General features: G+C 39.4%; 1 protein-coding gene across 2 annotated transcripts in view; it reads left to right on the top strand.

The window, feature by feature from the left end:
• Positions 1-23,221, top strand: part of LOC128659195 (gastrula zinc finger protein XlCGF26.1-like) — a 30,667-nt gene extending 7,446 nt beyond the window's left edge. For both annotated transcript variants that reach the window (XM_053712878.1, XM_053712877.1), the window contains exons 2-3: positions 3,014-3,129; positions 21,128-23,221. In XM_053712878.1, the coding sequence (XP_053568853.1) occupies positions 3,111-3,129; positions 21,128-22,524 (1,416 nt within the window). In that variant the 5' untranslated portion in view covers positions 3,014-3,110 and the 3' untranslated portion in view covers positions 22,525-23,221. The remainder of the gene's footprint in view (positions 1-3,013; positions 3,130-21,127) is intronic.
• The last annotated feature ends 290 nt before the right edge of the window (positions 23,222-23,511 follow it).

The raw sequence follows: 23,511 nt of genomic DNA on the forward strand, positions 1-23,511 counted from the left end.
CTCTAGCTGTGAAAAATGTCAAATGCATTTAAATAAGAGGCAGCCTTCAAGGTCTTAGAAATTAGCATAGGAGCCTCCTAGGATTAGCTTTCAACTAAGAATACAAAGAGAACAAAGCACATTTGATAATAAATGTAAATTAGGAAGTTGTTTAAAATGACATACCCTATCTGAATCATGAAAGTTTAATTTGGACTTTAGTATCCATTTAAGGGGCAATTATGACACACAGAGATAGCATTACTAAATGCTTGTAACATAGTAACATAGTAGATAAGGTTGAAAAAAGACTGAAGTCCATCGAGTTCAACCTATACAAATCTAAAATACTTACAAAAAGCTCCAGTTAAGCTTAAATAACCCCATTAAAATGTGACCCATTTAATACTAGCAATCATATCCATGAATTATGTTTATATACAGAAATTTATCCAGACTATTTTTAAATGTATCTATGGTATTGGCATTCACTACCTCCTTTGGTAATGAGTTCCACAATTTTATTGCTCTTACAGTGAAAAAACGTTTCCGTTGCAGGAGATTAAATCTCCTTTCCTCCAACCTTAAATTATGACCTCTTGTCAGAAACAATTTTCTTGGAATAAAAAGAGCTTCTGCCATCTCTGTATATGGGCCTTGAATATATTTATATAAAGTAATCATGTCACCTCTCAAGCGCCTTTTTTCTAAAGAGAACAGACCCAGTTTGGCTAGCCTCTCCTCATAGGTTAATTTCTCCAATCCCCTTATTAGCTTTGTGGCCCTTCTCTGAACTTTTTCTAGTTCTGCAATATCTTTTTTAGCAATCGGTCCCCAGAACTGCACTCCAAACTCAAGGTGAGGTCTTACCAGGGCTTTATATAATGACAAAATTATGCTTTCCTCCCTTGAATCAATGCCTCTTTTAATACATGCTAGTATCTTATTAGCCTTTGAAGCCGCTGCCCTGCATTGTGCACTCATCTTTAGCTTGTTATCTATTACTACTCCCAAATCCCTTTCCTCCTGTGTTTGGCTAAGTCTTGTCCCATTTAAAAAATACATAGCCTGCTTATTTTTACTTCCAAAATGTAGAACCTTACATTTTTCCGTATTAAATCTCATTTTCCATTCACTTGCCCATAGTTCTAATTTTAGCAAATCCCTTTGCAAAGAGAGTTCATCCTGCTCTGACCTAATGACCTTACTTAACTTAGTATCATCTGCAAAAATAGAGATGTCGCTATTTAATCCTTGCTCCAAATCATTTATAAAAATATTAAAAAGAACAGGGCCCAGTACTGATCCCTGGGGGACGCCACTGATTACCTTTGTCCAATCTGAGTATGATCCATTTACTGCTACTCGTTGCTCCCTATCTTTTATCCAGTTATTTATCCATGAGCTAACATTTTCAGCTATTCCCAGTCCCTTCATTTTGTGCATTAATCTCTCATGTGGCACTGTATCAAATGCCTTTGCAAAATCTAAGTATATCACATCAACTGATTCCCCTTTATCTATATTTTTACTTACTTCCTCGTAGAATCTAATTAGATTAATTTGACATGATCTATTTCTCCTAAAGCCATGCTGATTAGAACTCATAATCTTGTTTACACGAATATGCTCATCAATATAATCCCTTATAATCCCTTCAAATATCTTCCCCACTATTGATGTCAGACTAACTGGTCTATAGCTTCCTGGATCATCCCTGCTTCCCTTTTTGAAGAGTGGCACCACATCAGCTTTACGCCAATCCTGGGGTACCATGCCTGAGGATAATGAGTCTTGAAAAATTAAGAGTAAAGGTTTGTCTATAACAGTGCTAAGTTCACTTAACACCCTTGGGTGTATTCCATCTGGGCCTGGAGTTTTATTTACCTTAATATTTTTTAGTTTTTTCCTGATATCCTCTAAACAAAACCCAGTTAGTGGTATGGACTGGCATGTTCTATTCTGTTCCAAAGTGTCATTCAATGGTTCCTCTCTTGTGTATACTGAAGAAAAAAACTGGTTTAGTACCTCAGCCTTTTCCCTGTCATTATTTATCATGCTACCCTCCACACATTTTAATGTACCTATATTATCCTTCTTAGATTTTTTGCTATTTATGTACTTAAAGAACCTTTTAGGGTTAGACTTAGAATCCTTGGCAATTAATTTTTCATTTTCAATTTTGGCTAATTTGATTGCTTTTTTGCATGCTTTGTTACATTCCTTATAAATATTGTATGCTGAGTCTGTACTATTTTCTTTTAATAATTTAAATGCCCTACGTTTTTTCCTAATTTCTTTTAACACATTTTTATTTAGCCATAACGGCTTATTTTTTTTATTTTTATTTTTATAACCATATGGTATGTATTGATATGTATATTTATTTAACAAATTTTTAAATATTATCCATTTATCCTCTGTATTTTTATTAGAAAATACATTGTCCCAATTTATATTATTTAATGATTTCCTTAAATCGTTGAATTTTGCTTTCTTGAAATTAAAAGTCTTAGTTAAGCCTTTAAAACACTGCATATGAAAAGAAATTTCAAATGTGACCATGTTATGATCACTGTTACCCAAATGTTCTTTAACTTCTATGTTTGATATTATATCTGTATTGTTTGATAGCACTAAATCCATTATAGCTTTACTCCTAGTTGGCTCCTCTATTAATTGTGACAAGAAGTTATCCCTGAGAACATTTAAAAATCTATCCCCCTTAGCTGCATTACTAGTTTCATTGGCCCAGTTTATATCAGGGTAGTTAAAATCTCCCATAATTACAGCACTGTTATTAGCAGCCTTACCTATTTGGATAAGTAGTTGAGTTTCCTCTGGGTCACTAATGTTGGGAGGCTTGTAGCATGTTCCTAGCATGTGCTGAATCAATATCACATATGTAATAACCTAAACAGCTGATCTGTATCACATGAATTGTTATGTGTGCCTTTAATTATACCATACGTACAGTTAATCAGAACCATTATTTATTATTATCTGTCTAAACCATTTAATATACTTTTTACAGACACGGCCAGAGCACTGAGAGATATCGGGTATTGATGTAACTGGAGTGAATAAGGGAACCTTCTTCCTGAGCACAGACATTGGAGCCTGTTATCAGCATGAACTCATATGTGTTAGGTGAGTAAAATAGATTTCTTCTGTTAAGTGTGATCAGTCCACGGGTCATCATTACTTCTGGGATATTACTCCTCCCCAACAGGAAGTGCAAGAGGATTCACCCAGCAGAGCTGCATATAGCTCCTCCCCTCTACGTCACTCCCAGTCATTCTCTTGCACCCAACGACTAGATAGGATGTGTGAGAGGACTATGGTGATTATACTTAGTTTTATATCTTCAATCAAAAGTTTGTTATTTTAAAATAGCACCGGAGTGTGTTATTACCTCTCTGGCAGAGTTTGAAGAAGAATCTACCAGAGTTTTGCTATGATTTTAGCCGGAGTAGTTAAGATCATATTGCTGTTCTCGGCCATCTGAGGAGTGAGGTAAACTTCAGATCAGGGGACAGCGGGCAGATGAATCTGCATAGAGGTATGTAGCAGTTTTTATTTTCTGACAATGGAATTGATGAGAAAATCCTGCCATACCGATATAATGTCATGTATGTATACTTTACACTTCAGTATTCTGGGGAATGGTACTTCACTAGAATTACACTGTAAGAAATACATAAAGCTGTTTAATAACTAGAGATTATGTTTAACGTTTTTGCTGGAATGTAAAATCGTTTTCATTTGCTGAGGTACTGTGTGAATAAATGTTTGGGCACTATTTTTCCACTTGGCAGTTGCTTAATCTGTTTTTCTGACACTTTCTGTTCTCCCTCACTGCTGTGTGTGAGGGGGAGGGGCCGTTTTTTGGCGCTTTTTCTATGCATCAAATATTTCAGTCAGCAACTCATTGTATTCCCTGCATGATCCGGTTCATCTCTACAGAGCTCAGGGGTCTTCAAAACTTATTTTGAGGGAGGTAATTTCTCTCAGCAGAGCTGTGAGAATTATAGTTTGACTGAGATAAAAAACGTTTATTCTGTAATTTGTTTCCTGCTTTCAGAATTTGTTATCTTTGCTAATGGGATTAAACCTTTGCTAAAGTTGTGTTGTTTACAAGGATTGAGGCTATAACTGTTTCAATTTATTAATTTTCAACTGTCATAGATCTTCTGTGCTTCTTAAAGGCACAGTACATTTTAATATTATTCTAATTGAATTGTATTTCCAAGTTGCAAGTTTATTTGCTAGTGTGTTAAACATGTCTGATTCAGAGGATGATACCTGTGTCATTTGTTGCAATGCCAAAGTGGAGCCCAATAGAAATTTATGTACTAACTGTATTGATGCTACTTTAAATAAAAGTCAATCTGTACAAATTTAACAAATTTCACCAAACAACGAGGGGAGAGTTATGCCGACTAACTCGCCTCACGTGTCAGTACCTACATCTCCCGCTCAGAGGGAGGTGCGTGATATTGTAGCGCCGAGTACATCTGGGCGGCCATTACAAATCACATTACAGGATATGGCTACTGTTATGACTGAGGTTTTGGCTAAATTACCAGAACTAAGAGGTAAGCGTGATCACTCTGGGGTGAGAACAGAGTGTGCTGATAATATTAGGGCCATGTCAGACACTGCGTCACAGGTGGCAGAACATGAGGACGGAGAACTTCATTCTGTGGGTGACGGTTCTGATCCAAACAGACTGGATTCAGATATTTCAAATTTTAAATTTAAACTGGGAAACCTCCGTGTATTACTAGGGGAGGTGTTAGCGGCTCTGAATGATTGTAACACAGTTGCAATACCAGAGAAAATGTGTAGGTTGGATAAATATTTTGCGGTACCGACGAGTACTGAGGTTTTTCCTATACCTAAGAGACTTACTGAAATTGTTACTAAGGAGTGGGATAGACCCGGTGTGCCGTTCTCACCCCCTCCGATATTTAGAAAAATGTTTCCAATAGACGCCACCACAAGGGACTTATGGCAAACGGTCCCTAAGGTGGAGGGAGCAGTTTCTACCTTAGCTAAGCGTACCACTATCCCGGTGGAGGATAGCTGTGCTTTTTCAGATCCAATGGATAAAAAGTTAGAGGGTTACCTTAAGAAAATGTTTGTTCAACAAGGTTTTATATTGCAACCCCTTGCATGCATTGCGCCGATCACGGCTGCAGCGGCATTCTGGATTGAGTCTCTGGAAGAGAACATTGGTTCAGCTACTCTGGACGACATTACGGACAGGCTTAGAGTCCTTAAACTAGCTAATTCATTCATTTCGGAGGCCGTAGTACATCTTACTAAACTTACGGCGAAGAATTCAGGATTCGCCATTCAGGCACGCATGGCGCTGTGGCTAAAATCCTGGTCAGCTGATGTTACTTCTAAGTCTAAATTGCTTAATATACCTTTCAAAGGGCAGACCTTATTCGGGCCCGGGTTGAAAGAGATTATCGCTGACATTACAGGAGGTAAAGGCCATGCCCTGCCTCAGGACAAAGCCAAAGCCAACACTAGACAGTCTAATTTTCGTTCCTTTCGTAATTTCAAAGCAGGAGCAGCATCAACTTCCTCTGCACCAAAACAGGAAGGAGCTGTTGCTCGCTACAGACAAGGCTGGAAACCTAACCAGTCCTGGAACAAGGGCAAGCAGACTAGGAAACCTGCTGCTCCCCCTAAAACAGCATGAATTGAGGGCCCCCGATCCGGGATCGGATCTAGTGGGGGGCAGACTTTCTCTCTTCGCCCAGGCTTGGGCAAGAGATGTTCAGGATCCCTGGGCGCTAGAGATAATATCTCAGGGATACCTTCTGGACTTCAAATACTCTCCTCCAAGAGAGAGATTTCATCTGTCAAGATTGTCAACAATCCAGACAAAGAAAGAGGCGTTTCTACGCTGCGTACAAGAGCTCTTGTTAATGGGAGTAATCCATCCAGTTCCACGATCGGAACAGGGACAGGGGTTTTACTCAAATCTGTTTGTGGTTCCCAAAAAAGAGGGAACTTTCAGACCAATCCTGGACTTAAAGATCCTAAACAAATTCCTAAGAGTTCCATCGTTCAAGATGGAGACTATTCGGACAATTTTACCTATGATCCAAGAGGGTCAATACATGACCACTGTAGATTTAAAAGATGCTTACCTTCACATACCGATTCACAAAGATCATTATCGGTACCTAAGGTTTGCCTTCCTAGACAGGCATTACCAGTTTGTGGCTCTTCCATTCGGATTGGCTACAGCTCCAAGAATCTTCACAAAGGTTCTGGGTGCTCTTCTGGCGGTACTAAGACCGCGGGGAATCTCGGTAGCTCCATACCTAGACGACATTCTGATACAAGCTTCAAGCTTTCAAACTGCCAAGTCTCATACAGAGTTAGTGCTGGCATTTCTAAGGTCACATGGATGGAAGGTGAACGAAAAGAAAAGTTCACTCGTTCCACTCACAAGAGTTCCCTTCCTTGGGACTCTTATAGATTCTGTAGAAATGAAGATTTACCTGACAGAGGACAGGCTAACAAGACTTCAAAGTGCTTGCCGCACCCTTCATTCCATTCAACACCCGTCAGTGGCTCAATGCATGGAGGTAATCGGCTTAATGGTAGCGGCAATGGACATAGTACCCTTTGCACGCTTACACCTCAGACCACTGCAACTGTGCATGCTAAGTCAGTGGAATGGGGATTACTCAGACTTATCCCCTTCTCTGAATCTGGATCAAGAGACCAGAAATTCTCTTCTATGGTGGCTTTCTCGGCCACATCTGTCCAGGGGGATGCCATTCAGCAGACCAGACTGGACAATTGTAACAACAGACGCCAGCCTTCTAGGTTGGGGTGCCGTCTGGAATTCTCTGAAGGCTCAGGGACAATGGAGTCAGGAGGAGAGTCTCCTGCCAATAAACATTCTGGAATTGAGAGCAGTTCTCAATGCCCTCCTGGCTTGGCCCCAGTTGACAACTCGGGGGTTCATCAGGTTTCAGTCGGACAACATCACGACTGTAGCTTACATCAACCATCAGGGAGGGACAAGAAGCTCCCTAGCTATGATGGAAGTATCAAAGATAATTTGCTGGGCAGAGTCTCACTCTTGCCACCTGTCAGCAATCCACATCCCGGGAGTGGAGAACTGGGAGGCGGATTTCTTAAGTCGTCAGACTTTTCATCCGGGGGAGTGGGAACTTCATCCGGAGGTCTTTGCCCAAATACTTCGACGTTGGGGCAAACCAGAGATAGATCTCATGGCGTCTCGACAGAACGCCAAGCTTCCTCGTTACGGGTCCAGATCCAGGGATCCAGGAGCAGTCCTGATAGATGCTCTGACAGCACCTTGGGACTTCAGGATGGCTTACGTGTTTCCACCCTTCCCGTTGCTTCCTCGATTGATTGCCAGAATCAAACAAGAGAGAGCATCAGTGATTCTAATAGCACCTGCGTGGCCACGCAGGACTTGGTATGCAGACCTGGTGGACATGTCATCCTGTCCACCTTGGTCTCTACCTCTGAAACAGGACCTTCTGATACAGGGTCCCTTCAAACATCAAAATCTAACTTCTCTGAAGCTGACTGCTTGGAAATTGAACGCTTGATTTTATCAAGACGTGGATTTTCTGAGTCAGTTATTGATACCTTAATACAGGCTAGGAAACCTGTTACCAGAAAGATTTACCATAAGATATGGCGTAAATACCTATTTTGGTGTGAATCCAAAGGTTACTCTTGGAGTAAGGTTAGGATTCCTAGGATATTGTCTTTTCTACAAGAAGGTTTAGAAAAGGGTTTATCTGCTAGTTCATTAAAGGGACAGATCTCAGCTCTGTCCATTCTGTTACACAAACGTCTGTCAGAAGTTCCTGACGTCCAGGCTTTTTGTCAGGCTTTGGCCAGAATTAAGCCTGTGTTTAAAACTGTTGCTCCACCATGGAGTTTAAACCTTGTTCTTAATGTTTTACAGGGCGTTCCGTTTGAACCCCTTCATTCCATTGATATAAAGTTGTTATCTTGGAAAGTTCTATTTTTAATGGCTATTTCCTCGGCTCGAAGAGTCTCTGAATTATCAGCCTTACATTGTGATTCTCCTTATTTGATTTTTCATTCGGATAAGGTAGTCCTGCGTACTAAACCTGGGTTCTTACCTAAGGTAGTTACTAACAGGAATATCAATCAAGAGATTGTTGTTCCTTCTTTATGCCCAAATCCTTCTTCAAAGAAGGAACGTCTACTGCACAACCTGGATGTAGTCCGTGCTCTAAAATTTTACTTACAGGCAACTAAGGAATTTCGACAAACGTCTTCTCTGTTTGTCATTTACTCTGGGCAGAGGAGAGGTCAAAAAGCTTCCGCTACCTCTCTTTCTTTTTGGCTTCGTAGCATAATTCGTTTAGCTTATGAGACTGCTGGACAGCAGCCTCCTGAAAGAATTACAGCTCATTCTACTAGAGCTGTGGCTTCCACTTGGGCCTTCAAGAATGAGGCCTCTGTTGAACAGATTTGCAAGGCTGCAACTTGGTCTTCGCTTCATACTTTTTCCAAATTTTACAAATTTGACACTTTTGCTTCATCGGAGGCTATTTTTGGGAGAAAGGTTCTTCAGGCAGTGGTTCCTTCTGTATAAAGAGCCTGCCTATCCCTCCCGTCATCCGTGTACTTTTGCTTTGGTATTGGTATCCCAGAAGTAATGATGACCCGTGGACTGATCACACTTAACAGAAGAAAACATAATTTATGCTTACCTGATAAATTCCTTTCTTCTGTAGTGTGATCAGTCCACGGCCCGCCCTGTTTTTAAGGCAGGTAAATATTTTTTAATTTATACTCCAGTCACCACTTCACCCTTGGCTTTTCCTTTCTCGTTGGTCCTTGGTCGAATGACTGGGAGTGACGTAGAGGGGAGGAGCTATATGCAGCTCTGCTGGGTGAATCCTCTTGCACTTCCTGTTGGGGAGGAGTAATATCCCAGAAGTAATGATGACCCGTGGACTGATCACACTACAGAAGAAAGGAATTTATCAGGTAAGCATAAATTATGTTATTATGCTGACTTTAATTACTGGGAATATAGAATAGATCACTCATTAAACAAATATAAACTATTATATTTATATCTGCATCTTTTAAGTACATTTGTGTCAGTGACCGTTACAAAAAAGGAGCAACCCCCATTGGACTGAAGAGGAGGGTAAAAATACTACTCTCCCTCTGTCCTTTTAGACAGATAATTACCAACAACTGCCTAACCTCACCCCCTGACCTGGTTCATTACTCAGAACACCTGCAAATCCATCTTCCCCTGCCCGGAACTCCCATAACTGCACTTATGCCTACCTTGTTCCCATGCGTGGAACACCCACAACTCACCCAGTGTTCCCCACCCCAGAACCACCACTGATTTGAGTTATATTAAACTAATAAAGTTTTTGGCTGTTTATATAAATAGTACAACCACAGCGAAAGCTAAAGATTATCATAAGGTCACTGCTTCTTACCCTCTCAAAACATCTCACACAGATTATTAGTCTGTGATGATTAAGAGATCATATTTTCACCCAACTGGTTGTGCATGAGCCGGGCAGGGCTGTATGTGCATTTGCTTGTGCAATGTTAAACGAGGATGGTCGATGTCACCTCTCTTGCCCAGAATACAGATGTACTTGTTCCCTGGCTGAGAACATTATCCACACGCACCTTGTTTAATGCAGCCCTAAAACTTGTTTTCATCAGTAATTAGTAATTTAGTTTACTATGATGTAGTAATGTTTACATTCTATGTCATCCTTTTTTAATTTGTGATTTACAGGTAAATAAATTTAAAAATACAAAATGGAAGACATTTTTGAGTATAAAAAATGTTTTTTCTTTCATGTAATTGGCAAGAGTCCATGAGCTAGTGACGTATGGGATATACATTCCTACCAGGAGGGGCAAAGTTTCCCAAACCTCAAAATGCCTATAAATATACCCCTCACCACACCCACAATTCAGTTTTTACAAACTTTGCCGCCAATGGAGGTGGTGAAGTAAGTTTGTGCTAAGATTTCTACGTTGATATGCGCTTCTCACCATTTTGAAGCCCGATTCCTCTGAGTACAGTGAATGTCAGAGGGATGTGAAGGGAGTATCACCTATTGAATGCAATGGTTTTCCTTGCGGGAGATCTATTTCATAGGTTCTCTGTTATTGGTCGTAGAGATTCATCTCCTACCTCCCTTATTCAGATTGACAATATACTCTCATATTCCATTACCTCTATTGATAACTGTTTCAGTATTGGTTTGGCTATCTGCTTTATGTGGATAGGTGTCTTTTGGTAAGTATGTTTTCATTACTTAAGACACTCTCAGCTATGGTTTGGCCCTTTATGTATTAATATAAAGTTCTAAATATATGTATTGTACTTATATTTGCCATGAGTCAGGTTTATGTATATCTCCTTTTGCAGACTATTCAGTTTCATATTTGGGAATAAACATATTTAGGAAAATATTTTTCTTACCTGGGGTTTAGGTTTTTTTTTCAAATCGACTGCTTTTTCATAAAATTTTTGCGGGCAAAATTAGGCTCGTGAGGCGCAAAATGCTGATATTTATTGAGTCATTCTTGGCGCGAGAATTTTTTTGGCGCAAAGGTACGTCCAGTGACGCAAGTTCGTCATTAGTTGACGCCAAGTTCCTTGCACAAGGTTGCATCCTCAATGACGCGAGTGTGTCATTTCCCGATGTTGTTAGCACCAAAAAAGTTTCATTTTGTGTTGTGTGTAATACTTGGCGTCAAATAATTTCATTATTTAAAACCCCATTCCTATATGCCTCTTGCATTTTTCTATGTCAGAGGGCTATGCTGTTTGCATTTTTTTCCCATTCCTAAAACTGCCATATAAGGAAATTGATCATTTTGCTTTATATGTTGTTTTTTCCCCTTACATTTGCAAGATGTCTCAATTTGATCCTTTCTCAGGCACCACTGTTGGAACCCTGCTGCTTGATAAAAGTTCTACCAAAGCTAAGTGTATCTGTTGTAAATTTGTGGAGATTATATCTCCAGCTGTGGTATGTAATGGTTGTCATAAGCTTTTACATGCAGAGAATGTGTCCATCAGTAATAGTACAATGCCTGTTGTTCCTTCAACATCTAATGTACATAATATCCCTGTGAATATAAAAGATTTTATTGCTGATGCGATTCAGAAGGCTTTGTCTGCTATCCCGCCTTCTAATAAACGTAAAAGGTTTTTTAAAACTTCTCATAAAGTTGATGAAACTTCAAATGACCGACAACATACTGAATTATCCTCCTCTGATGAGGATCTATCTGATTCAGAAGATACTACCTCAGATATTGACACTGACAATTCTACTTATTTATTTAAAATGGAGTATATTCGTTCCTTGTTAAAAGAGGTGTTGATTACGTTGGATATTGAGGAAACTAGTCCTCTTGATATTAAAACTAGTAAACATTTAAGCTCTGTTTATAAACCTCCTGTGGTTACTCCAGAGGTTTTTCCAGTTCCTGATGCTATTTCTGATATGATTTCTAAGGAATGGAATAGGCCTGGTACTTCTTTTATCCCTTCTTCAAGGTTGAAAAAATTGTATACTTTGCCAGCAGTTAGTTTGGAGTTTTGGGAAAAGATCCCCAGAGTTGATGGGGCTATTTCTACTCTTGCCAAACGTACTACTATTCTTATGGAAGATAGTACTTCCTTTAAGGACCCTTTAGATACGATACTTGAATCTTATCTAAAGAAAGCTTATTTATATTCTGGCAATCTTCTCAGGCCTGCCATTTCTATGGCTGATGTTGCAGCTGCAACAACTTTTTGGTTGGAAAGTTTATCGCAACAGGAAACAGATCCTGATTTATCTCGCATTGTTCGCTTGCTTCAACATGCTAATCATTTTATCTGTGATGCCATTTTTGATATCATCAAAATTGATGTTAAATCTATGTCTTAAGCTATTTTAGCTAGAAGAGCTTTGTGGCTCAAATATTGGAATGCTGACTTGGTATCTAAATCTAGATTACTATCTCTTTCTTTCCAAGGTAATAATTTATTTAGTTCTCAGTTGGATTCAATTATTTCAACTGTCACTGGGGGAAAGGGAGTTTTTTTGCCTCAGGATAAAAGACCTAAGGGCAAATCTAAAGCTTCTAACCATTTTCGTTCCTTTTGACAAAATAAGGAACAGAAACCCAATCTTTCCCCCAAAGAATCTGGTTCCAATTGGAAACCTTCAAGTTGGAATAAATCCAAGCCATTTAAGAAACTAAAGCCAGCCCCCAAGTCTGAATGAAGGTGCGGCCCTCATTCCAGCTCAGCTGGTAGGGGGCAGATTAAGATTCTTCCAAAGTATTTGGGCAGATTCTGTCCAAAATCAATGGATTCAGAGTATTGTCTCTCAAGGGTACCGAATAGGATTCAGAGTAAGACCTCCTGTGAGAAGATTTTTTTCTCTCATGCATCCCAGCAAATCCAGTAAAGGCTCAGGCTTTTCTGAAGTGTGTTTTCAGTCTCATGACTGCAGCATCGGACGCCATCCCCTTTGCTTGTTTTCATATGAGATCTCTCCAGCTTTGTATGCTGAATCAATGGTGCAGGGATTATACAAAGATATCACAATTAATATCCTTAAATCCCAATGTTCGACTCTCTCTGACTTGGTAGTTAGATCACCATTGTATAGTTCAAGGGGCCTCTTTTGTTTGTCCAACCTGGACTGTGATCACAATAGATGCAAGTCTTTCAGTTTGGGGAACTGTCTGGGGATCTCTGACAGCACAAGGGGTTTGGAAATCTCAAGAGGCGAGGTTACCAATCAATATTTTAAAACTCCGTGCTATTTTCAGGGCGCTTCAGGTTTGGCTTCTGTTGAAGAGAGAACCGTTCATTTGTTTTCAGACAGACAATATCAGAACTGTGGCATATGTCAATCATCAGGGTGGTACTCACAGTCCCCAAGCTATGAAAGAAGTATCTCGGATAATTTTTTGGACGGAATCCAGCTCCTGTCTAATTTCTACAGTTCATATCCCAGGTGTAGACAATTTGGAAGCGGATTATCTCAGCTGTCAGACTTTACATCCGGGGGTGTGGTGGCTCCATCCAGATGTGTATTTTCAGATTGTTCAGATGTGGGGTCTTCCAGAAATAGATCTGATGGCTACCCATCTAAACAAGAGACTTCGCAGGTACCTGTCCAGGTCCAGGTATCCTCAGGCGAAGGCATTGGATGCGTTAGCAGTTCCTTGGTGTTACCTATCTGCTTATATCTTCCCGCCTCTAGTTCTTCTTCCAAGAGTGATTTCCAAGATCATCATGGAACAATCATTTGTGTTGCTGGTAGCTCCAGCATGGCCTCACAGGTTTTGGTATACAGATCTTGTTCGGATGTCCAGTTGACAACCTTGGCCACTTCCTTTAAGACTAGACCTTCTGTCTCAAGGTCCGTTTTTTCCATCAGGATCTCAAATCATTAATTTTGAAGGTATGGAAATTGAACGTCTAGTGCTTAGTCATAGAGGTTTCTCTGACTAAGTGATTAATACTATGTTACAGGATCGTAAATTTGTTTCTAGGAAGATTTATTATCAAGTTTGCAAGTCTTATATTTCATGGTGTTCTTCTCATAAATTCTCCTGGCATTCTTTTAGAATTCCTAGATTTTTACAGTTTCTTCAGGATGGTTTGGATAAAGAAAAAACAGAAGTACTCCCGGGCATCACAGGTGAAGACGCTTGTTTAGTTAATCCAGTATATGCAGGTAAAAGTAACTCACTGTTCACTGTTCACCACCAATGTCAATATAAAAATAGCACTCTTTATTAGGGATCATTAAAAACAAAAAGGAGCCTCAGCCCCATAAGTGCAAAGTAAGAGTCACAGCAAGAAGACTGTAGACATGTTTCGCATGGTATTCCACGCTTGATCACTGCTAAAACTGCAAGTTCCTTGAAGGGACAAATCTCTGCTCTTTCTGTTTTATTTCACAGAAAGATTGCTAAGCTTCTTGATATTCACTGTTTTGTACAGGCTTTGGTTTGTATCAAGCCTGTCATTAAATCAATTTCTCCTCCTTGGAGTCTTAATTTGGTTTTGAAGACTTTACAGGCTCCTCCTTTTGAGCCTATGCATTCTTTGGACATTAAACTACTTTCTAGAAGAGTTTCCGAATTATCTGCTCTTTCTTGTGAATCTCCTTTTCTGATTTTCCATCAGGATAAGGCAGTCTTGCAGAATTCATTTAAATTTCTACCTATGGTTGTGAATTCTAACAACATTAATAGAGAACTTGTTGTTCCTTCTTTGTGTCCTAATCCTAAGAATTCTTTGGAGAGATCCTTACATTCCTTGGATGTTGTAAGAGCTTTGAAATATTATGCTGAAGCTACTAAAGATTTCAGGAAGACTTCTAGACTATTTGTTGTCTTTTCTGGTTCTAGCAAAGGTCAGAAGGCTTCTGCCATTTCCTTGGTATCTTGGTTAAAGATTTTGATTCATCAGTCTTATTTGGAGTCGGGTCAGGCCTGCCTCAGAGAATTACAGCTCATTCTACTAGTTCAGTCTCCACTTCGTGGGCTTTTAAGAATGAAGCTTCAGTTAATCAGATTTGCAAAGCAGCAACCAGGTCTTCTTTGCATACATTTACTAAATTCTACCGTTTTGATGTATTTGCTTCCTCTGAAGCAGTTTTTGGTAGAAAAGTTCTTCAGGCAGCTGTTTCAGTTTGATTCCTCTGCTTATGTTTAAGTTTTTTCTTTTCACTTATGAGAATAATCTTATATTTTGGGTTGTGGATTAATTTTTTCAGCGGAAAATGGCTGTTATTATTTGTATCCCTCCCTCTCTAGTGACTCTTCTGTGGAGTTCCACATCTTAGGTGAAAGAAAACATAATTTATGTAAGAACTTACCTGATAAATTCATTTCTTTCATATTGGCAAGAGTCCATGAGACCCACCCTTTTTATGGTGGTTATGATTTTTTGTATAAAGCACAATTATTTCCAAATTCCTTTTCTTTTACAAAGATATGACGAGTCCACGGATTTCATCCTTACTTGTGGGATATTAACCTCCTGCTAACAGGAAGTGGCAAAGAGCACCACAGCAGAGCTGTATATATAGCCCCTCCCTTCCCCTCCACCCCAGTCATTCTCTTTGCCTGTGTTATACTAGGAAGACATGGTAAAGTGAGGTGTTAGTTTTAGTTTCTTCAATCGAGAAGTTTGTTATTTTAAATGGTACCAGTGCGTACTATTTTCCTCAGGGGGATATGGAAGAAGATTTCTGCCCTGAGGTTGATGATCTTAGCAGTTGTAACTAAGATCCACGCTGGTTCCCACAAGACTTTCTGAAGGTAACCATGAGACATCTTCAGTGTGGAGACTGGTTTCATGCTACAAGCAGCATTAAGGTATGTGCAGCCTTTTTTATTCTGAGGAGACTTGGTGTATCAGAACTGGCTGGCATTATTTCCCTGTATGGGAATTGGGTAAGCAGTAAATCCTATTTTATAAGAGGGGTATTACTGGAGTCCCTATATTATATTTTTCATTAGTTGACTTTATTTGGGCATTATGTGACATGGGAGACAATGGGGAAAAAAAACAATTTTTTTTTGGCATTTAAACTTGTTTGTTTTATGTTTGAGGGGTTGTATACTGTGTGTACATTAACTTTGGTGCAAAACTGCATTCCCATGCGGTTTTGTTTGGGCCTACTCCGACTTTGACCTTAAGGGGCGGGGCTTATTTTTGCACGCTCAGATGCGCATTTCCTTCAGGCTAAGCAGCAGCAAGCAGTAACTCAGTGGCTCCTGGACTGTGTAGCTGGTCTGAAGGGTATTTTTATCTATCTTTTGACTAGTTGTTGATATAAGTACTTTTGAGCCTTATTTCTGCCTTTGCTTCTGGGTGCAGTAATTTTTGGATTAACCAACGATATTAATTTAAATTTAACGTTAATTGAGCATTTTGGAAAAATTGTTCACTTTTTTCTTTTCTTAAAGGCACAGTACATGTTTTTTCAAATGTTTATTTTATGCAATAAATAAGTGTTTAAACGACTTTTGTGGTATTACTAGTCTGTTCAACATGTCTGACATTGAGGTTTCTCATTGTTCTATGTGTCTAGAAGCTATTGTGCAACCCCCTCTAACATTTTGTAACTTTTGTACTGAAAGGGTCTTACAATTTATAAAGCATATTTTAAAGTGTGCCTAAGGATGATTCTCAGTCTGAAGAGAATCAGGATATGCCATCCAATTCTCCCCAAGTGTCACAACCTTTAACGCCCACACAAGCGACGCCAAGTACTTCTAGTGCGTCTAATTCGTTTACTCTGCAGGATATGGCTGCAGTTATGTCAACTACCCTTACAGAGGTATTATCTAAATTACCAGTGTTACAGGGTAAACGCAGTAGGTCAGGTATTAATGTAAATACTGAATCCTCTGATACTTAGCTATTTCCGATGTTCCCTCACAGTGTTCTGAGTTGGGGATCAGGGAATTACTGTCTGAGGGTGAAATTTCTGATTCAGGGAATGTTTTGCCTCAGACAGATTCGGATGCTATGTTATTTAAATTTAAGCTTGAACACCTCCACCTGTTACTTAGGGAGGTTTTAGCAACTCTGGATGATTGTGATCCTATTGTGATTCCTCCAGAGAAATTGTGTAAAATGGATAAATATTTGGAAGTACCTACTTACACTGATGTTTTTCCAGTTCCTAAGAGAATTTCGGAAATTATTAAAAAGGAATGGGATAGACCAGGTATACCGTTTTCTCCCCCTCCTTATTTTAAGAAAATGTTTCCTATATCAGATACCTTTCGGGACTCATGGCAAATGGTTCCTAAGGTAGAGGGAGCTATATCTACCCTAGCTAAGCGTACTACTACACCCATTGAGGATAGTTGTGCTTTCAAGGACCCTATGGATAAGAAATTAGAGGGTCTACTAAAGAAATTATTTGTTAATCAGGGGTTTCTTTTACAACCTATGGCTTGCATTGTTCCAGTAACTACTGCAGCAGCTTTTTGGTTTCAGGCTCTAGAAGAGTCTCTTAAGGTTGAGACTCCATTAGATGACATCTTAGATAGAATTAAGGCTCTCAAGCTAGCTAATTCTTTTATTACTGATGCCGCTTTTCAAATTGCTAAATTAGCGACAAAAAATGCAGGATTTGCTATTTTAGCACGTAGAGCATTATGGCTCAAATCTTGGTCTGCTGATGTGTCATCAAAACATAAGCTTTTAGCTATTCCCTTTAAGGGTAAGACCCTTTTCGGGCCAGAATTGAAGGAAATCATTTCTGAGATTACAGGAGGTAAAGGCCATGCCCTACCTCAGGATAAGTCGGTTAAAATGAGGGGTAAACAGAATAAATTTTGTTCCTTTCTGAACTTTAAAGGAGGACCCCCCGCTTCTTCTTCCACAAAGCAGGAAGGGAATTTTACCCAATCGAAGTCAGTCTGGAGACCCAATCATAACTGGAATAAGGATAAACAATCCAAAAAGCCTATTGCTGGTCCTAAGACAGCATGAAGGGGTAGCCCCCGATCTGGGACCGGATCTAGTAGGGGGCAGACTCTCTTTCTTTGCTCAGGCTTGGGCAAGAGATGTTCAGGATTCCTGGGCACTAGAAATAGTGACCCACGGTTATCAATTGGAATTCAAGGATTTTCTCCCAAGAGGGAGATTTCATCTTTCAAAATTATCTGCAAACCAGATAAAAAGAGAGGCATTCTTATGCTGTGTAAAAGACCATCCTACTATGGGAGTAATTTGTCCAGTTCCAAAATTGGGACAGGGGTTTTACTCAAACCTATTTGTGGTTCCCAAAAAAGAGGGAACGTTCAGACCCATTTTAGATCTCAAGTGTCTAAACAAATTTCTAAGAGTTCCATCATTCAAGATGGAGACAATTCGAACAATTTTAGCAATGATCGAAGGGGGGTCAATATATGACTACCGTGGATATGAAGGATGCTTACCTTCATAATCCAATCCACAAAGATCATCATTGGTTTCTAAGGTTTGCCATCTTGGACAAACACTATCAATTTGTGGCTCTTCCTTTCGGGTTGGCCACAGCACCCAGAATCTTCACAAAGGTTCTAGGGTCTCTTTTGGCGGTTCTCAGACCGCGAGGGATAGCGGTGGCGTCTGATCATCTGCGTATCATCTGACAAAATCTCACACGGACACAGTGTTGGGCTGGAAGGTGAACATAGAGAAGAGTTCACTTGTCCCACAGACAAGGGTTCCTTTCTTGGGAACCCTGATAGACTCGGTAGCCATGAAAATATTTCTGGCAGAGGTCAGAAAATCGAAGATTCTGAATACTTGCCGAGCACTTCAGTCCATTCCTCGGCCATCAGTGGCTCAGTGTATGGAGGTAATTGGATTAATGGTAGCGACAATGGACATCGTTCCGTTTGCTCGCTTTCATCTCAGACCACTGCAGCTGTGCATGCTCGGACAGTGGAATGGGGATTATGCGGATTTATCTCCTCAGATAAATCTGGATCAAGAGACCAGAAACTCTCTTCTTTGGTGGTTGTCGCCGGATCATCTGTCCCAGGGGACTTGTTTCCGCAGACCCTCGTGGGTGATAGTGACAACAGATGCCAGCCTTCTGGGCTGGGGTGCAGTTTGGAATGCCCTGAAGGCTCAGGGTGTTTGGACTCAAGTGAAGTCTCTACTTCCAATCAATATTCTGGAACTTTTCAATGCACTTCTGGCGTGGCCTCAGTTGGCTTCGGCCAAATTCATTCCAGTCGGACAACATCACGACTGTGGCATATGTCAGTCATCGGGGAGAACAAGGAGTTCCTTAGTGATGATAGAAGTATACAAGATAATCATTTGGGCAGAGGCCCACTTTTGTCATCTGTCAGCGATCTACATCCCAGAAGTAGAGAACTGGGAAGCAGATTTTCTAAGTCGACAAACTTTTCAACCAGGGGAGTGGGAACTTCACCCGGAGGTATTTGCCTCATTGATTTGATGGCTTCTCGGCCAAGCTTCCAAGATACAGATCCCGGTCAAGGGATCCTCAGGCCGAACTGATAGATGCCTTGGCAGTGCCTTGGTTGTTCAGCCTAGCTTATGTGTTTCCACCGTTTCCTCTCCTCCCACGTGTGATTGCTCGAATCAAACAGGAGAGAACTTCAGTGATCCTGTTAGCGCCTGCATTGCCATGCAGGACTTGGTATGCGGATCTAGTGGACATGTCCTCTCTGCCACCGTGGAAACTTCCATTGAGACAGGACCTTCTCATTCAAGGGCCTTTCCAACATCCAAATCTAATTTCTCTGCAGCTGACTGCGTGGAGATTGAATGCTTGATTTTATCGAAGCGAGGATTCTCTGATTCAGTTATCAATACTTTGATACAGGCTAGAAAGCCTGTCACTAGAAAAATCTATCATAAGATATGGCGTAAATATCTTTATTGGTGTTAATCCAAGGGTTACTCATGGAGTAAGGTTAGGATTCCTAGGATTCTGTCTTTTCTCTAAGAAGGATTGCAGAAAGGGTTATCAGCAAGTTCCTTAAAGGGACAAATTTCAGCTTTGTCAATTCTGTTTCACAAACGTTTGGCAAATGTACCAGATGTTCAGTCTTTTTGTCAGGCTCTATCTAGAATTAAGCCTGTATTTAGACCTATTACTCCTCCCTGGAGTTTGAAATTAGTTCTTCAAGGGGTTCCGTTTGAACCTATGCATTCCATAGATATTAAACTGTTATCTTGGAAAGTTCTGTTTCTGGTTGCTATTTCTTCTGCTCGAAGAGTTTCTGAGCTTTCAGCGTTACAGTGTGATTCGCCTTATCTCATTTTTCATTCTGATAAGGTGGTTTTACGTACCAAACCTGGATTTCTTCCTAAGGTTGTTTCGAATAAGAATATTAATCAGGAAATTGTTGTTCCTTCCTTGTGTCCTAATCCTTTTTCTAAGAAGGAGCGTCTGTTACATAACTTGGATGTGGTCCGTGCCTTAAAGTTTTACTTACAGGCAACTAAGGATTTCCGTCAATCATCTTCATTATTCATTGTTTATTCTGGAAAACGTAGGGGTCAGAAAGCTACGGCTACCTCTCTTTCTTTTTGGCTGAGAAGTATCATCCGCCTGGCATATGAGACTGCTGGACAGCAGCCTCCTGAAAGAATTACGGCTCATTCTACTAGAGCTGTGGCTTCCACATGGGCTTTTAAAAACGATGCATCTGTTGAACAGATTTGTAAGGCTGCGACTTGGTCGTCCCTTCACGCTTTTTCCAAATTTTCCAAATTTGACACTTTTGCTTCTTCCGAGGCTATTTTTGGGAGACAGGTTCTTCAAGCAATGGTGCCTTCCGTTTAGGTTCCTTTCTTGTCCCTCCCTTTCATCCGTGTCCTATTGCTTTGGTATTGGTTTCCCACAAGTAAGGATGAAATCCGTGGACTCGTCATATATTTGTAAAAGTAAAGTAAATTTATGCTTACCTGATAAATTAGTTTATTTTACGATATGATGAGTCCACGGCCCACCCTGTTATTTTAAGACAGATTTATTTTATTTTTTGAAAACTTCAGTCACCTCTGCACCTTTTTAGCCTTTCCTTTTCTCTTCCTATAACCTTCGGAAGAGTTGGAGGGGAAGGGAGGGGCTATATATACAGCTATGCTGTGGTGCTCTTTGCCACTTCCTGTTAGAAGGAGGTTAATAACCCACAAGTAAGGAGGAAATCCGTGGACTCGTCATAGCGTAAAGGAAATTAATTTATCAGGTAAGCATACATTTACTTTTTTTGATGCTTTTTACTCCTTTCTTTATCACCCCACTACTTGGCTATTCTTTAAACTAAATTATGGGTGTGGTGAGGGGTGTATTTATAGGCATTTTGAGGTTTGGGAAACTTTGCCCCTCCTAGTAGGATTGTATATCCCATACGTCACTAGCTCATGGACTCTTGCCAATATGAAAGAGATGAATTTATCAGGTAAGTTCTTACATAAATTATGTTTTTAATTGAGATGGATTATATTATAAATGAATAAACATTTTTATTTTTATTTATTCCATTTCTTTTTATGTAGACAAACACAGCAATAGTTCATATCTATCCTTTATTACAGGAAGCCTCAGAATAATACCGCAAATTCCAATAGTCTTAGACACCAATGGCTTTTCACAAACGGGGATAGCACAGCAGATATTTAAAGAAGATGGTGAATTGGCAGGAACTGGACAGCAATCATTATGTACAGAGAGTAATTTAGTCATCAAACAAGAGGACAACATTTGTGACTTATCTAGTGAAATTATTATCCTAGAGGATAAACCACACACATTTACTGAGTTTTCAAAACCTATTAAAGAAGAAAAAAGTCTACAGTCTTGCCAAATGATTCAAACAAAGGAGAAACCTTTGAAATCTACAGAATGTGCGAAAAGATTTAGATGGAAGTCTAATCTACTAGAACACCACAACATTCACACAGATGAGAAACCACACATATGTACAGAGTGTGGAAAAAGTTTTACACAAAAGAGTAATCTGAAAACTCATGAAAGGATTCACACAGGAGAAAAACCTTTCACATGTACAGAGTGTGGAAAATGTTTTACACAAAAGAGGGAGCTGAAAACTCATGAAAGGATTCACACAGGGGAAAAGCCGTTCACATGTACAGATTGTGGAAAAAGTTTTACACAAAAGAATAATCTGAAAAGTCATGAAAGGATTCACACAGGAGAAAAGCCTTTCACATGTACAGACTGTGGAAAAAGTTTTACACGAATGGAATGTCTGAAAACTCATGAAAGGATTCACTCAGGAAAAAAGCCTTTCACATGTACAGAGTGTGGAAAAAGATTTACACAAGAGAGTAATTTGAAAAGTCATGAAAGGATTCACACAGAAAGAAAGCCTTTCACATGTACAGACTGTGGAAAAAGTTTTACACGAATGGATTGTCTGAAAACTCATGAAAGGACTCACTCAGGCAAAAAGCCGTTCACATGTACAGAGTGTGGAAAAAGTTTTACACAAAAGAGTAATCTGAAAACTCATGAAAGGATTCACACAGGAGAAAAACCTTACACGTGTACAGAGTGTGGAAAACGTTTTACACAAATAAATAGTCTGGAAACTCATGAAAGGATTCACACAGGAGAAAAGCCTTTCACATGTACAGAGTGTGGAAAAGGTTTTACACATAAGAGTCATCTGAAAACGCATGGAAGGATTCGCAGAGGAGAAAAGCCTTTCACATGTACAGAGTGTGGAAAAAGCTTTACAGAAAAGAGTCATCTGGAAACTCATGAAAGGATTCACACAGGAGAAAAGCCTTTCACATGTACAGAGTGTGGAAAACGTTTTACAGACAAGAGTAATCTGAAAAGTCACGAAAAGATTCACACAGGGGAAAAGCCTGTTACATGTACAGAGTGTGGAAAAACTTTTACACATATGAGTAATCTGAAAAGTCATGAAAGTATTCACAAGGGAAGAAACCTTTCACATGTTTAGAAAGTGGAAAAAAGTTTTTTATTAAAATCAGGGATCACAAAACACCAATTTTTTTTTTTTTTTTTTTTCTGTTTATTACATAATACATTTAAAGCAAAAAGCATTTTCGTCACACAGGACAACATCTATTATAACAATAATTTAAACACAAAAAAGTGTCCCAGGGTATTTGATCAAGTATAATACATTATAAAATAATGTATAATAAAAAAAGAAAGAAGAAAAAAGAAGTCCAGTATAAGCCTTAAACTTCATCCTGGAGAGAAGAAAAAAAAAAAAAAAAGAAAAGGACAAAACCCACCCAACCCGCCACTAGCAAAGATCTCTAGAGATTATCTATCTCCCATTGCTCTAAAAGTTTAGATAATCTAAATGGGGAGAGAATTTGATTTCGTTCTGCTAATGGTAGGTATTTGATAAAGCACTCCCATTTGGATAGAGTTTTAGCAACAAATGTCTCTCCAGATCTACATGGGCTGTATTGTTCCAAAATTAATTCATCTTTCAAGGAATTAATAACCATGCTTAACCCCTTAATGACCGGACCATTTTTCAATTTTCTTACCCTTAATGACAATGGCTATTTTTACATTTCTGCAGTGTTTGTGTTTAGCTGTAATTTTCCTCTTACTCATTTACTGTACCCACACATATTATATACCGTTTTTCTCGCCATTAAATGGACTTTCTAAAGATACCATTATTTTCATCATGTCTTATAATTTACTAAAAAAAAAAAAAAAAAATGAGGAAAAAATTGAAAAAAACACACTTTTTCTAACTTTGACCCCCAAAATCTGTTACACATCTACAATCACCAAAAAACACCCATGCTAAATAGTTTCTAAATTTTGTCCTGAGTTTAGAAATACCAAATGTTTACACGTTCTTTGCTTTTTTTGCAATTTATGGGGCAATAAATACAAGTAGCACTTCGCTATTTCCAAACCACTTTTTTTCAAAATTAGCGCTAGTTACATTGGAACC

The sequence above is a fragment of the Bombina bombina genome, chromosome 5 (assembly GCF_027579735.1).
Source record: "Bombina bombina isolate aBomBom1 chromosome 5, aBomBom1.pri, whole genome shotgun sequence".
Lineage (NCBI taxonomy): Eukaryota > Metazoa > Chordata > Amphibia > Anura > Bombinatoridae > Bombina > Bombina bombina.